This window comes from Brachypodium distachyon, chromosome 1 (genome assembly GCF_000005505.3).
Source record: "Brachypodium distachyon strain Bd21 chromosome 1, Brachypodium_distachyon_v3.0, whole genome shotgun sequence".
Lineage (NCBI taxonomy): Eukaryota > Viridiplantae > Streptophyta > Magnoliopsida > Poales > Poaceae > Brachypodium > Brachypodium distachyon.
The window spans coordinates 43,086,524-43,102,032 of record NC_016131.3 but is presented as its reverse complement, the minus strand read 5'-3'; the positions used below and the strand labels follow the sequence as shown (position 1 = coordinate 43,102,032).

Below are 15,509 nucleotides of genomic sequence, written 5' to 3'. Positions count from 1 at the left end.
AAACATTTCCGTACTTGCACAAAAAAAAATCAAGTAGATATGTGACATAGCAAACGAGACTATTCTCAACAAAGATATTATTACATTAACAATAGTATAAAAAGTATAAAATGGACCGGGCCGGCCTGAGGCCCCACCTGTGCCGTGTTTGGGTTTCAACCTTAGGCCCTTGGGCCGGGCCGGGCACGAACTGTTTATCTATTTTTCTTATTTTCAGGAGTAATACATTTGGCCATTAACCTTTTCAATTCTGACCCAACCCAACTCATTTTTACATTTGGCCCCTGAACTTAACCAGTTTTGGGCAAATCTAACATTTTTTTTTATTTTTTTTCTACCTTGGGCCTTGCTGGGCCGTTGGCCACCTATATTGGCCCATCCGCTGCCGAGTGCCACGCCCCCCTGGCTCCGTCCCTCATCTTCCTCCTCGCGCGAGCGCCGCCACCCCTCCCTCCCCATCCCTTTGCTCCCCCAGACGACGCATCCCGGGGCGTGACGCTGCTCTGCACGGCTTGGACCGATGACGAGGACCAACGGCGCGAGCGGCGGCGGCGGTGGGCAGCAGGCTGCGGGAAAGCTCCCGCGGAAGCGCTTCTACCGGGCGCGCGCGCACAGCAACCCGCTCAGCGACTCGCACTTTCCGATCCCCATATCTCCCGACGACGTGGAACTCTCGCAGCACTACCCGCGCTACTTCCCCGCCGATAAGGACGAGCACGGCGATGGCGAGGTGGCGGCGCCCCGGATCCGCTTCGCGGATGTTGGGTGTGGGTTTGGTGGGTTGCTCGTCGGGCTTTCACCGATCTTCCCGGACAAGCTCATGATAGGCATGGAGCTGAGGGACAAGGTAATTTTGATGCTTGCTTCCCATTTTGTCTTACTGCCCGGAACAGTTGAGCTTAATGTTAGTAAAGCTATAAGTCGTAGGCAACTAGTAACAACAAATGGTGAAAACTAGGATACACAAAGAACTTCACCCACATGCTAACCGTATGCCCATGTATATAGGTCATTGAAAACATGTGTGCCATCGCCAGTAGAGTGCACATTGTTCTGCTACTTGGGAGTCTATCCTCACCAGAATCTTTGAGCGCTCATTTGAGAATGCTGAAATAATGCATGATATGCAACTTAGTGAATTTTGGCACACCAAGTATGTCAATGGTTTTTCTGGTTTATTTTCTGATAGCCAACATGGAATTCCACAACACATGGTACAATGAACATGGGTTTGTACTTAGCAAAAGAAGTACGGAGGATAGCATTTCTCTTGCAACCTATTTATTTACTGTAGTAGTGCAGTTCAAATTCAGTATGCAATTTATGATCGTTGTTTTGTTTTTCATATTTTTGGTACAGGTGACTGAGTATGTCAAAGAGAGAGTTTTAGCTTTAAGAGCATCAAACCCAGGACAGTACGACAACATATCCGTTGTGCGCACCAATTCAATGAAATACATTCCGAACTACTTCAGAAAGGCTCAGCTCTCCAAAATGTTCTTCCTTTTCCCTGATCCTCACTTTAAGGAGAAGAACCATCGGCGGAGGGTGATTAGCATGCAGTTACTCGATGAGTATGCTTATGTCATGGAAGTGGGAGGAATTATATATACTATTACAGATGTAGAAGAGCTTGGTATATGGATGCGTTCATGTCTGGAGAAACACTCACTCTTCGAAGCTGTTCCAGACGAAGAGATAAAAGTCGATCCAGTTGTCAAGTTATTGTCTACAGCCACTGAAGAAGGCCAGAAGGTCGCGAGAAATGGAGGGCAAACTTTCCAGGCCATCTTCAGGCGCATCTCCTTACAAGAGGAATAAGCAATTTTGCAAGTTGCTAGCTATCAGCACAAATGCACTTTCCCGCACTGCACCAAATTGATTTCTGCCAGTTGTATACATTTGTGTAGCGTAGCAGAATTTTGCTGTTTAAGGTTGTATTCATTATTCAGTACTTAGCATAGTTCTGCTGTCCGAAATGTTTGCCTCTATATTACCAGCCTTTTAAGGCATTGCAGTGAGTTCTAGCTCTTAGACAAGGAGAGTTTCTGCCATGTTGTAGAACTTGCATGCATCATTACATCTTTGGAAAATTGGTATGTCTGTTTGGAAATTTATACCAGGTGCATTTCCTATTGTGATATCAGTTTTAGATGAAATTGGCAAGTTTTATGTTAACAACGAGAGATTTGTTTTTGTATAAGATAATTATGCACTATGGGAATATCTAATACAGATGAAAAATAGATTTGCATATAAAAAAAGAAATTGGATTTGGTCTAGTACCAGTTTGAACAAAATACAAGCCTGGCTTTATAAAATTGCAAATTTGCGGTAACTGGTAACTCAGAATGAATGTTGCTAATCCAATCATTACAGAAGATCCAAGCAAATTGATTTCCTGCATGCCCACCTTTCTCAAGATATGATATGATGTACAGACTGCCAGGTTGCCGGGAGTCCTCAGATACAGGAAAATTCATCTGATGCTGAATATTTCAGCCTTGCGGTCTAACCTGTTTCTGGTTACATCTACATAAGCTGTTCATGAATCCAGATGGAAATGAACAGCCAACAGCACAATAAATCGGCAGAATCACCTAAACACATAAGTTGGTACGTGCTAAGGTTTGATCCTGTTTGTATAAAAAAATTGGCAGACTAAAAACCTCACACAACTCTGTTTGCTGAAACAAGTTTGACAAGCTTCGCCAGATCGTATGAGTTGAAATCCCTCCCGAAACACAAGCTTAGGTCCAATGGAGTTCTTCCACCCTGTAATATGTGAACAGAAATCCAAGCAACTTATGTGTTCATAGTTCAGACATTAACTTTAGTCCTTAGGTACGAAGTGGTTCAGAAGATGTCATGCATTAAAAGGACTAGTGGTCTTAGAAGTCTAGAACATCAGAATCAAGAAGCTGCTCATGGATATACATTTCTTAAGGCAATCATCATAATTTGGTGAAACAAACATACAATTGCATGCAAATGTACACAAAATAAGTTCAGAGCACATAAGAAACAATGATCAGAGGTCCGAAAAACATTAAACCATAGGGTACCTTGGTTCTTCTTGTCTGATCAGCACCATTGACAAGCAATATCTTTGCTATATCCCTATTTCTACTTTGTATTGCTAAATGCAGTGGTGTCCAACCATCCTGCATGAAAGGAAAATATTACAGCAGAAATCTCACTTGCCCAGAATGGTTGAGCTGATAAGAGAAGTATACCCTTTCAACTTACAACATCAGCAACATTAACATCAACTGTGTACTTATTAATGAGTAGCTTCACAGTTTGCAGTGCACCAACTTGAACTGCATAATGTAATGGTGTGGCTCCATCCTACAAATAGGACAAACTAAATTCAAGGGCCAGCATGGAGGAGTTATCTTAAATTTAGAATGACCACTCCCCAGTTTCTACTGACCAAATCAATCTGACAGGCACTAACTTTCCATAGCTTAGCTAGTGCATTGCAGTTTCTAATAGAACTATATATAAAAATAAATCACAAAAAAGGATAGTGCCAGTTACCCTATCCCTGACATGAGGATTTGCTCCTTTTCTTAGGAGATGGCTAATGACAGCCTCCTTTTTGCCTATTATCGCTTTGTGAAGAGGGGTGAAACCATCCTGTATCAACAACACTCCCAATATCAGCACCAGAATCCTAGATGTGTTTAGCACGGGTATAAGAACGGATAAATCAAGAACCTACTTTATCAACTAAATTGATATCAACGCCACTGTCCAGCAGCTTGTCCATGAGAGGTATCTGCAGCGCCAACGCGTATGTATGAAGTGGATGCCATTTCGGCTGCACCAAGCAATGGAATTTTAGCAGTTAGAATCAACATCCGGCATGCAACACATTTATAACACCTACTGTTCAGATGTTATAATACAAAAATATGTGCTGTGAAACAGTGAAAGACACTCAACTGATGATATCTCGGCGATATCAGGTGTCTCGTTCTGATCCAAGATAGCCTGTTCTTCAGGCGTTAGGAGACCCTCGATTTCTAGACAAACAAAATTAGCGGCATCACAAGGCGCACAATCCGAAAATTACACCGCAAAATGCTGAAACGAGATTTGAGAAGCATAAACAGCACAATAAGAAATTCTGAAGGAGTAAATTTGTCTCGTATGCTCAGTCGATACCTCTCCGGAGCTCCGGCTCTTGTTGTTCTTGCTGCCGCGCTGCCGCGAGCCTAGAGAGCGGGGAGGCGGAAGGGAAAGGAGAGCTTCTTCGTGCGGTGGCGCCTTGCGTGCCCTCATCCTCGTAGTCGCTCCCGGAGCCGTCGTCCGGCTCCTCCCAGAAGGCGTTGACGTCGACAGAGAGTGCGCGTGTGCGCAGCGGGGCCCGGAAGCCAATCGAGAGCAGCGAAGGAAGAGGGGGAGACGGCCGGTAGAGAGGTGGTGCGGCGCGGGAGGCATGGACAGGAGGAGCCAAGGAGGCGGTGGCGGAGGAGGAGGCCGTGGCCGCCCATGGGAGCATTTCGGCGCCTCTTAGAGCAAGTCCAGCACCTCCCGATACCAATTTTTTGGGGAAAAAACGCAAAAAAACGTTATCCAGCAGTTCGCCGCCTGCATCCCCGATTTTTTTTTTTAAGTATCAGGAGCCACAGGCACCCCCGTTTCTGAATAATGAAATCAGCGTACAGGAGTTCAACATAAAACAAAGGTTTCGACAAATTGAGACTGCTACAGGAAGCAGATAAGCAACATAAGATAACAGAGCAAAAGTTTTCATGTCGCGTCTCCGGAGGTCGCAGGTTCAGCGGCTTTGTAGCGCTCAGGATGTCACGAAGCTTTGACTTGATGAGCAGGCTCGGGAGGGCGCCCATTGAGTGTGGCGACTTAGCAGGAAGCAGACGGTTTCCAGGAACTAGAGAGATGTGCAGCGAGGTGTAGCCCCCCGACAGTGCATCCGCGATCAGGTTGCTCAGCTCTGGAGTCGCCAGCGAGAACGAAGGGACATCTGTAATAGCAAGTGCTTTGTTCATTTTCACGATAGCCGTACTGGCTCCTGGAGGAGACCAGCAACATGCCTGTGGAAGCTTTTGACATGTCCCTGCAACTGGCCTTGGAACATGATCGACCATCTGCGAAGAGATTTCAGTATCAACCACCAGACCTGTGCAGTGTCAATCCATGGTCGATGATTAAAAATCATATCATTGCGAAATTTACAGAGATTCTACAATGCATTAACAACATTCATAGCTGAATGGGTTTATTAGCAATCCAATATCTGGCAATCGATTCATAAGATTGACCTAGAGGTTTATTAAAGAAATGTGCAGCTACCTCCCAGATGGCTTGGCTAACTACACATTCAAAAAACAAATGATGAATTTACTCTTTTTCAGAACAAAAGACACACCCCTCAGGTTTCTTAATGTGCCTTCTTTTAAGATTGTCTCTGGTCATGATTCTATTGTGGGAGACTAGCCAGAGGAAAATATGCATCCTGGGGGGCACCTTAAGTGACCAAACAGCAGGTATAAAAACAGTATAACACCTCTAAAGTTAATAATACTATACAAGGAACTAGAAGAGCAGACACCACAACTGTTGTATTTCCACACAAGAGCATCACAGTCGGTTGTCAGGGTAGTCCCATGAAGAATCTGCTCTAGCTCAAACCATCTCTCCATCAAGGCTGGAGTGAAAGTTCTTCTGAAAGTTAATTTAATGTTAACTCCATCCTAGACAGAACTGAGACTGATCAGTTGTTCATTGCAAATTTCATATAATTCTCAGAACTGGATAGAAAGGGGAGATGTGCCAAACCAAAGATCTTCCCAGAAGTGGATGTTATTTCCATTACCAACAACCAACCTACAGCCTACTTTAACTGCTTGAGCTGCCCACATAACCCCATAACCCCTCTCTAGAATCTGGAGCTGTTAGCAGATTTACAGTAAAAAATGTTTGGGGAGGAAGTGTTATATTTGTGGTCACTAATGGTCCTCCAAATTTTTCCCTCCCCCTGAAAATATCTTTTAACCCAGGACCCTAGGAGGCAAATGTTAAAATCTTGGAGGCAGGGTATGACCAATCCTCCAAATTCTTTTTTCATGCAAATTAATGGCCAGTTGGCAAGATGTAATTTTTTATGCTCCTCAGCATCACTCTAGAGGCAGTGAGCCATCTGGTTGTTGATTAGCTCGATGGCCCATTTGGGAAATTTAAAGAAAGACGGTAAGTAAATAGGTATGCTGGCTAGGCAAGATTTTATTAATACTAACCTCCCAGCATATGAAAGCAATTTACCGCTCCACCCAGCTATTCGCTTGAGTATGTTATCTACAAGTGGTTGAATATCTTCTTTTTTAAATTTGTCATAATGCAGAGGGATCCACATGTATTTGATAGGGAACTTGCCAATACCACAGTCCAGTATATCAGTAAAGGGGAGCACATCATTGTGTTCCATATTAATGGGAATGAGTTCACTTTTGTTATAGTTGATTTTCATGCCTCAAACATGCTCAAAGTAGGTCATCACCCATTTGAGGTTAGTAGCAGTTTGGGCATTGTTATCAACAAAGAGAATGGTGTCATCTGCATATTGCAAACAGATGACACCCCCAGGCTGAACATCAGGGCAGAGCCCTTTGATCAGGTTATTGTTGGATGCTCTAATTAACATTTTAGTTAGAGCATCCACAACCAAATTAAAAAGAAGGGGGGATAGAGGATCCCCTTGTCGAAGGCCTTTGCCAGTTGTAAAGAAATTTCCTTCTACATTGTTCATCTTAACGCCAACTGAACCATTGTGTGTGATTTGATTAATCCACATTAACCATCTATGCCTAAAGCCCCTTTTGCTGAGTAGTTCAGCTAGGAACTCCAAGTTGACCTTTTCAAAAGCTTTTTCATAATCCAGCTTCAGAATTAAGCCTAGTTGATTGGAAGAGTAAACAAAGTGTAATATTTCATGAGCAGTAACTACACTCTCTAAGATGTATCTGCCTTTTATAAAAGCAGATTGATTACTAGCAATTAGGAAGTTCATCACAAGGGCTAGTCTGTTAGTAAGTACCTTGGTGAAAAGTTTGAAAATACAATTAAGCAGGCTAATAGGCCTGAACTTCTTGATTTCAATTGCATTTGCCTCTTTAAGAATTAGGGTTAAAATGACAAAGTTGAGCCTAAAGATGTCCAATGTTCCATCATAGAAATCAGAGAATATGGCCATAACATCAGATTTTATCAAATACCAGAACTTCTGTAGAAATAAAAAGGGAAAGTCATCTGGTCCAGGGGCACCATCAGAATAAGAGGAGAATAAAGCTGATTTAACCTCCTCTTCAGTAAAAGGAGCCTGCAGTGAATCATTTTGCTCATCTGAAACTAGTTCTTCAGGAGCAAAGAAGTTTTGATTGAGGGAGAAGCCTGATCTGGGTTCATAATCGAAGAGGTTTTTATAAAAATCAGTAGCAATTTTAAGCATGTCAACAGTTTCAGAGACAGTGCCATTCGGCCCCTCTAGTGAGTGGACTAGGCACTTCCTCCTACGTTGATTTGCCACATCATGGAAGTATGCTGTGTTTTTATCACCCTCTAACACATCTCTATCTCTAGATCTTTGCCTCCCCGAAAAATCGGGATCCCCGATCCGCCCCTCCTCACCCCCCTGCAGATCGGGGAGGTGGAGGCATCCTCTCTAGATGACGCGGTGGTATGCTCATTGATGCCTCATACCTGAGATCTCGTGTTCGATCCCTATTGTTGAGGCAATTGATTTATTTTATTAAACAGGTTCATATTTACCTTCAGACAGTTTTTATTTTGTTTACGTGCCAGGTAGGTCTAACCATGCATGTTTTATGACAATGGTCCATTCTCTTTTTGCTCTTGATGAGCTTGTAACACTACCGCACATGATTATGTGTGACTAAAGATGTGTGACTGAACCTACAACTTGTAATACATTTGGACCAACACAAATGTATATGTTACTGTCGTACTAACATCGTAACATATTTTTGGATTTTATTTATTATGTGTTACTGACTAGCTTGCAATACACTAGATGTGTTACAACAATTTTTATCTGTAACACATTTTAACATGTTTTAACATGTGTTACATGACTGTGTTACTTAAACTATGTTTTGTTGTAGTGTATCTAGGCCTGGACAAAAAGATCGAAGTTCGATAATTTTATTGAATACTCGCTAACTCGATTCGTTAAGGGTTCGGTTCGTTAACTAAAGAACCAAACAGGACTTTCTTTTCAGATCGTTAACCTTAACGATCTTAACGAGCGCAACGAGCGAGCTCGGCGAGCGCTCGTTAAGCTCGTTAGCGATCTCTTCTCGTACATCACTTGTGAAACTTATTTTGCTGTTGGAACTATATTGTTATTTCTCTTTTGTTGTGTTATTTCCAATTTTTATAGCGTTGTTTAACTTTTGATATATTTTTTTTGCTGGCAAAATTTATCCCAAGCAAACAGGTAATGCCCAAAAATTTAGATCAACATAACATCTATTATCTTAAAGAGTTTTTAACGAGCTTAACGAGCGCTCGCGAGCTCTTAACGAACCGAGCCGAACAATGGTTTCAGATCGTTAACGATAACGATCTTAACGATCCGAGCTCTTAACGAACCGAGCTTGCTTGTTAGCCAGCCCTAAGTGTATCCACTCGCTGCGGGGCAGGCGCTCGACGCGAGCTGGCTGGAGATGGAAGGATGGGCCTGCTCCTCGATGCCCCGATTTGGTACTGATTTTTGGAGATGGCTGGAAGGATGGCTGGAGATGGGATGGAAGGATTGGGCTGCTCCTCGATTTGGTACCACCTCCGGACATGCTTCTCAGCTTCATGTGTAAACGGGAGAATTGCTTTTTAGAGGGTTAGAAGTATCAAAAGCTAAATCAAAAGCCCAAACAAACAAACAAACAAACAGGACCTTAGCCGATTTCGTCTAGCTTCGTGGTCCATGAGCAAATCATCCATTCATACACACAAACGGTCTCTTCCTTGCATGTTGCCTCGCTCATCATCTCACTCCCTCTAATTTCTCGACCAGGGCAAACCCGTCGTGTGGTAACCGTTGTTGTTCCCTATGGCTTGCTGACTTGGTCGACACTAGGAAGGCGGACCCTGAACTAACTGGTATTTACAATAATAATTCCTGTTTTTGGGCAAAAAGGATATAGATCTACTATAAAGATTCCCCATAAGTACAAAGCACGTCAAACATAATAAAAATTACATCGAGGTTCATGAACCATCGGACGGTCACTACTGCCATTAGAATGAGAGGATAACGCGTCGATGTTGCCGCTACTCTAACGGAGCCAGACTGACCTTGTCGATGACAGCCGGTAAGTACTTGTGCACATGCCCCTAAGACCAGGGTCCCAAAGCTGCAATCTTTAAATCGATATGAAGAACTTGACAGCAGATCTCACCACGTGAACGCATGGCAAGAAAACCTAACCTCGCCACCTCGAGGAGACTAATTGTTGGTCAAAGGCTCGGTCAGAAGAAACAAAATACGCCTTATTTTAGGAACAGATGGAGTATTAATTTTGAAAAACTTCTCATTCTAGGTTTTCGGCATGAAAGGAACACACAAGTTTGGAATATGTTTTAGCAAAAAGTAGCAAAAAGAAAAATAACTACATACCGAGAAAACAGAAAATTTGAGCACTATGCTCTTAGTAATTAGCTTAACATTACAACTTTCAGGGGAAAAAACAGAAAAAGATTAAAATCAAATTCATCATAATTCAGAAGCTTATATTCTCAAAAGCATTCCAACAACCTAGCGTTCAAAAGATCACAACAACACTGTTCGAAAGAGATCGACAAGTCTCTTGGCATAGTTTCATGACAACAAAAAATACCACATATACAACACACTACAAAAAAAAGGGTCCTTCAATTCTGTTGACCGGTGGACCAAGGGGGTATATTGGTCAATATTAAAAAACTAACAATTTTAAAGTCTTGTATATGATCAACTGGCCGGTGAACCAAGGGGTGTATTGGATTGTTTATTGTCCATGTGATGGTCCACAATTTCAATTTTTATTTGCGAGTAAGAGGGAATATGCGATGGTCTACAATAACTATACTTCTTACAAATTTCCGCAGCTAAGCAATAGATTTCGCAAAAATGGCAGAACCCAAGAATCCGTGAGAAAAACATGTTTATTTTGTTTCGATCGCAATATATATATATATATATATATATATATAAACATATGACACATCATTTCGAGAAACGTGTTTCCCTAATGTGTGCAGTTAGTTGGTAGCAAGGAATAAAATTAATTGGTTGCTGGTGGCCAAGCCAGCTGCATGTGTACATAAGGCCACAATATCCCTCACAACCATAAGCATTCAGCGGCAAGCCACACGCACAAAACTAAGAGAGTCCGGAACGCTAGCTGCAACGGCGACATGAGTTCATCGCGGGCTAGGAGGCACCTCAGATCGGTTTACAAGCTCGTCCTGAGAAACTTGTTCCCCATCACGGCTTTCCCAATCGCAGCAGCATCTACTGCAGCCGTCGTCTTTGTCGCGGCAAGTTTTGGGCCGCCCTATGAAATCGTCCGAGCTCTGAAGCCGGCCCACCTCTTCTTGGCCCGCTTCCTACCAGCCGCTGCCATCGTCTACTACTTCCTGTGGCAATGGCGAACGCGGCAGGTGTACCTCGTCGACTACGCCTGCTTCAGGGGCAGCCATCAGAACCGCATCCCATCCGCCACTTTCCTGGAGCACATGCGCCAGATCCCCTCCTTGAGCGAGCGGAGCGTCCGTTTCCTGATCCGGCTCCTCCACAGCTCGGGCCTCGGGGAGGAGACCTGCTTTCCTCCCGCGGCCGCGTACCTTTTCTTCCACGAGGAATGCACGCTGGAGGCCAGCCGCGAGGAAGCCGAGGACGTCATGTTCTCGGCCATCGACGACCTCTTCGCCAAGACCGGCACCGCCCCGGAGTCCATCGACATACTCGTCTCCAATTGCAGCTCCTTCACCCCCACGCCGTCCTTCCCTGACATGATCATAAACAGGTACAAGATGAGAAGTAACATCCGTGCCCTGCACCTATCCGGGATGGGGTGCAGCGCCGGCCTGGTCGCCGTAGAGCTGGCAAGGAACCTCCTTCTGGCTTCGGCGGCGCCTGGTCGTCGAGCGTTGGTCGTGTCCACCGAGACACTGACGCCCAACTACTATTTCGGGAACGAGCGAGCCATGCTGCTCCCGTACTGCCTGTTCCGCATGGGCGGGGCTGCCGTGCTCTTGTCCACGTCGCCCGCCAACGCCCGGTTCCGGCTCGGGCACGCCGTGCGCACGCTGACCGCTGCGGATGACCGGTCGTACCGTTGCATATTCCAGGAGGAGGACGGGACGGGGAACAAGGGCGCCAATCTCTCCAAGGACCTCCCGCGGGTCGCGGCGAGAACGCTCAAGGCCAACATCACCGCCATCGCGCCCCTCGTGCTCCCGGCCTCGGAGAAGATTCTGTTCGCGCTGTCTTTCGTCTCAGGCAAGCTGTTCAACGGTGGCGGTACCGTTAGGGTCAAGTTGCGTGTCCCGGACATGAAGGCGGCCTTCGAGCACTTCTGCATCCACGCGGGCGGGCGCGCGGTGATCGATGAGGTTCAGCGCAGCCTCGGCCTATCGGACGTGGACGCCGAACCGTCAAGGATGACGTTGCATCGCTTCGGGAACACGTCGAGTAGCTCCACGTGGTATGAGCTAGCCTACGTCGAAGCCAAGGATCGTATGCGCGTGGGCGATCGAGTGTGGATGATAGGGTTTGGCTCTGGGTTCAAGTGCACTAGCGTGGTGCTACATTGCATCGCTGCCCCAGACTGCAAGATTAATAATGGGCCGTGGGCTAAGTGCATCCAGCGCTATCCAGTGCGCATTTAAATCGTTCCGTGACAACCGCAACAACGGTGCTTGAACGATTATGTACTCCTACTTCCCTAAAAAGGTGAAGTTTTGGAAGTATTTGTTTACACATGCACGAGCAAAATAAGAAAAAAAAATCATATTTATCAAAAAAAAAGGAAAATAAAAGATTCATTTTACCTCTCGAACCGTCACGAGAAGGGGGGGAGGGGGGGAAGGAAACCTCGGTATCGTTTGAAAGAAGAAGATCTTCTCACACAAGTGTAGAAAATCCCCGAACCTCATGCCCCACACATACACGGCGGCACCGCAGCGTCCCATGAGATCAAAACTGGCCTTAGACCTGTGCTTTAGTATGGGACAGACGAGGGGATTTTTTTAACCCTCCGGCCTGAAATTCGCTCCCAATGGAAGTCAAACTTAGGACCAAAGGTGCTACTAGAGCCCCTAGCCACTACGCTAGAAGCGCACCTTGCACAATGAAAGCAGCCAAATACTACTCCTAAACTTCCAACTCCGTTTAGTGACGGACCCTTCTCTAATCTTATCTTTCCTGGTTTCCTAGCCAAAAAGGTCAACTTTGACCGCCGGCATGGCATTAGGGGGTAACACCCCCCCCCCCTTCTCGGTACTCCTCCCTTCCGTCTTTCTCATTCCCCCCTCTCTCGGTACTTAGCATGAACATGAGAGATAGAGGACGCGAGAGCTGAGAGGCGGCGGTGGTTGTGATTCCACCGTCAAGGAACAACGTGTCAAGCTCATCGTGGTGGAGGGGAACAATTGAGAGACCATCCGCCGGCTCGAGAGACGGCGATTCGGGAATCAATTTGGATTCTTGCAATTTGGGGAAAGGGAATAGAGAGAGAGAGGGGATATGGGAGGGAGAAGAAAGAAAATCGTTGCTGTTATCTTTAACCCCCACTGTGGCAGTCAGCATCGATCAGCCCTGCGTGCGTGGTGATCTGTTTTGCAGGAACTAGAAAAAACCGACAGAGGAGATGCAATGGCTGAAGTTGGTAATTCGAGAGAGGGACGGTAACTTGACATGTCTTGTAATTTAAGGCCTGAGATAAACTTACTTAACATTTGAATGAGTGAAATGGACTTATTTCAAAAGAAAAACCATGCTATTTGACTTGCTCTCCAAGCGACGAAGCTACGGGATCCCCAATTGCTTTAAATAAGCGACAGTGAGAAAAGAAAAGAAAAGTGAAGAAAACGAAACCAAGACCTGTGTAGAAGCGCCACCTCGCCGCCGAGGAAAGGAAAATGCTCACCCGAACCCTCATCGGCCGCCTCCGCCCCCGTCTCGCTCCGTCCCTCGCTGGCCTCCGCGGCTACTCACCCCGCGCGCCGGCGGGCGCCGCAACCGCCGACCTCGTCATCGATGAGGACTCGCCGCGCCCCGGGTCGACCGTCGGGGTCGGGGCCGCCGCCGCTATCGCGGCCACCGTGCCCACCGTCCTGCAACCGCGCGTGCTCATCTACGACGGCGTCTGCCATCTCTGCCACCGCGGTAAGCACATACTATGATGTCTCTGGCTCGAACCGTACGCTAATTGGGCGAACCATTCGCGTATGGTGTACTATTTGTTTCTTGTGCCCGTGAATAACTCCCTCCCTTTACGCAATGTAAGGGTCTATTTTGACTTTCGGGTTTTTGTAGTTTACTGTAAATGTGTTATGCAATATTTCAGTTAACAAATCACAACAATTTTTTTTTTGAAAATGAAACTGATGGTATAAAGTTTGTATAACATAACGCACGTATTATTAGATTAATTAATGTTCAGAGGATGGATTTGGACTGTCAAATTGCGCCCTACATCTTGCAACTGACGGACTAGTTGTTTTGAAAATCATTTGTGGCTTTCGGATGTAGGGGTGAAGTGGGTGTTCAAGGCAGACAAGCACGCCAAGATCAGGTTCTGTTGTGTGCAGTCCAGAGCTGCAGAACCATACCTGAGGTTGGTCGGCATGGACCGGGAGGACGTGCTGCGGCGTGTGCTCTTCATCGAGGGGCCTGAGGCCTACTACGAAGGCTCTACAGGTCAGTATGCTCCTGATCAGATTCAGAACAGGTTTTCGTTGGTCACATGTGATTTGAAGCAGGGATGTATTTTTTTTTACCTGAACAACGGCGGACCTAGGCCAGCCTGCACAAGCAGGGATGTGTTAATTCTATGGCATTGAGAGCAGTGTCAATTAGGAACTATTAGGTGTCATGTTTCATACTAGTTGGTGATAAAAGTGCCACTTGGATTTATGCTATGTGTGTGTGGCTGTGTGCTTGATTTACCTATGTGTAGGAATTTAGCCTCACCCGAGACAGAGTTCTTGCTTTATTGTGGTCTTGTCATTTTTCTGCAGAATCCTAACATGAAGGCCACTTGAATTCTAGAGTTGATGTTTTCTAAAGTACCATCTAGTATCAAATATTGATACAGGCCATGATTTGTGACTTGTGACTTGTGAGTCGATCACCGCAAGCCCTTCTTGCTGATGCTTATGAGTTTAGTCAATTACAGGATTTATCATTAGTTATGCTTCTGAAGGATAGGCAAGCTTGTCATTGTGCCTATCTATGTTTCAGCTGTTTTGCTGCATGTTTTTTGTTCTATTATTTGATCCATCCCTTGTTCAACCAAGTTATTGCAATTATAACTGTTTTTGCACTCCTGCGTTAAGTTGTGCAAATGTGGTTGGTGTATAAAGTTCATTATCTTTTTTAATTGTAATTTCATTTGCCATTGAGGCATCAGAAATCTGAAAGCACAGGAAGACTTTCAGACTTCCATATGTGTGACGTTCAAATAATAAATACAGGTGATACTGTGGTATAGTGGCATATCAAAGTGAAAAGTAAAGTGGGGCATATGATCAAACCTACTGCTAAATGGCATGCTCATTTCAGCATCATTGCACTCAACGTTTTCAATTTTTGGTGGCAGCTGCACTGAAAGTTGCATCATACCTGCCTCTTCCCTACTCCGCGTTGAGCTCCATGCTGATTATCCCCGTTCCACTGCGGGATGCAATCTATGACTACATTGCAAAGAACCGCTATGATTGGTTTGGCAAAGACGACGAATGCATAGTCACCAAGGACCAGGAGCTTCTCGAGCGTTTCATCGACAGGGAGGAAATCATTGGTGGTGGTCCGAGCAACAGCTCTTATTGATCACAGCTTTTGCTGCATTGTTTGCTTCTTAGTTCGTACTGTAGGTGTAGGCAAAGAAAGAGATGTAAGTAGTCTTCGCAGGATCTCACATCTATGTAGGTAACTATGGTTAGCTCTACTTGAAGTCTTGAACTTCAGCTCCACTACCTTTCAGTCACTGACGGTGTCTAGGATGAACATCAAGATGTCTTCCATGTTGCGTGGTAACTTTGAGTGGCTAATGTTAAGAGAGGTGATTTTTGGGATTTGGACTCACAATGCAACAAGCTTTGAAGTGCCTTATAAATTTCACAAGATCACTTAAGATGTTTTTGCTACATTTTGCCTGGAACTTTGTGTCGAATCTAATTCTACATTTAATGCCTTTAATGTGATGTTCTTATAAATTGCTGAAAGAACAATAGTATAATAACAGTCGCACAAAACCTCA

The 15,509-nt window shown here is 45.1% G+C and overlaps 4 protein-coding genes across 4 annotated transcripts; 3 read left to right on the top strand and 1 right to left on the bottom strand.

Moving 5' to 3' along the window:
• Nucleotides 1-392: 392 nt before the first annotated feature.
• LOC100828367 (tRNA (guanine-N(7)-)-methyltransferase) lies at nucleotides 393-2,141 on the top strand. Its single transcript, XM_003563984.4, has 2 exons — nucleotides 393-847; nucleotides 1,360-2,141. The coding sequence occupies exons 1-2, from the start codon at nucleotides 521-523 to the stop codon at nucleotides 1,819-1,821; spliced, it is 789 nt and encodes a 262-aa protein (XP_003564032.1). The 5' UTR covers nucleotides 393-520; the 3' UTR covers nucleotides 1,822-2,141.
• A 148-nt stretch (nucleotides 2,142-2,289) lies between these two features.
• On the bottom strand, nucleotides 2,290-4,604 carry LOC100828065 (ankyrin repeat domain-containing protein EMB506, chloroplastic). The gene is made up of 7 exons (XM_003563983.4): nucleotides 4,174-4,604; nucleotides 3,952-4,031; nucleotides 3,728-3,826; nucleotides 3,544-3,642; nucleotides 3,250-3,351; nucleotides 3,066-3,164; nucleotides 2,290-2,775 (listed from the first exon to the last, which is right to left on the bottom strand). The coding sequence occupies exons 1-7, from the start codon at nucleotides 4,508-4,510 to the stop codon at nucleotides 2,671-2,673; spliced, it is 921 nt and encodes a 306-aa protein (XP_003564031.1). The 5' UTR covers nucleotides 4,511-4,604; the 3' UTR covers nucleotides 2,290-2,670.
• Nucleotides 4,605-10,364: 5,760 nt separating this feature from the next.
• On the top strand, nucleotides 10,365-12,082 carry LOC100827753 (3-ketoacyl-CoA synthase 5). The gene has a single exon (XM_003563982.4). It carries the CDS (start codon nucleotides 10,441-10,443, stop codon nucleotides 11,914-11,916), a length of 1,476 nt encoding a protein of 491 aa, XP_003564030.1. The 5' UTR covers nucleotides 10,365-10,440; the 3' UTR covers nucleotides 11,917-12,082.
• A 1,000-nt stretch (nucleotides 12,083-13,082) lies between these two features.
• On the top strand, nucleotides 13,083-15,396 carry LOC100827452 (uncharacterized protein YuxK). The gene is made up of 3 exons (XM_003563981.4): nucleotides 13,083-13,414; nucleotides 13,781-13,948; nucleotides 14,850-15,396. The coding sequence occupies exons 1-3, from the start codon at nucleotides 13,168-13,170 to the stop codon at nucleotides 15,077-15,079; spliced, it is 645 nt and encodes a 214-aa protein (XP_003564029.1). The 5' UTR covers nucleotides 13,083-13,167; the 3' UTR covers nucleotides 15,080-15,396.
• Nucleotides 15,397-15,509: the final 113 nt, after the last annotated feature.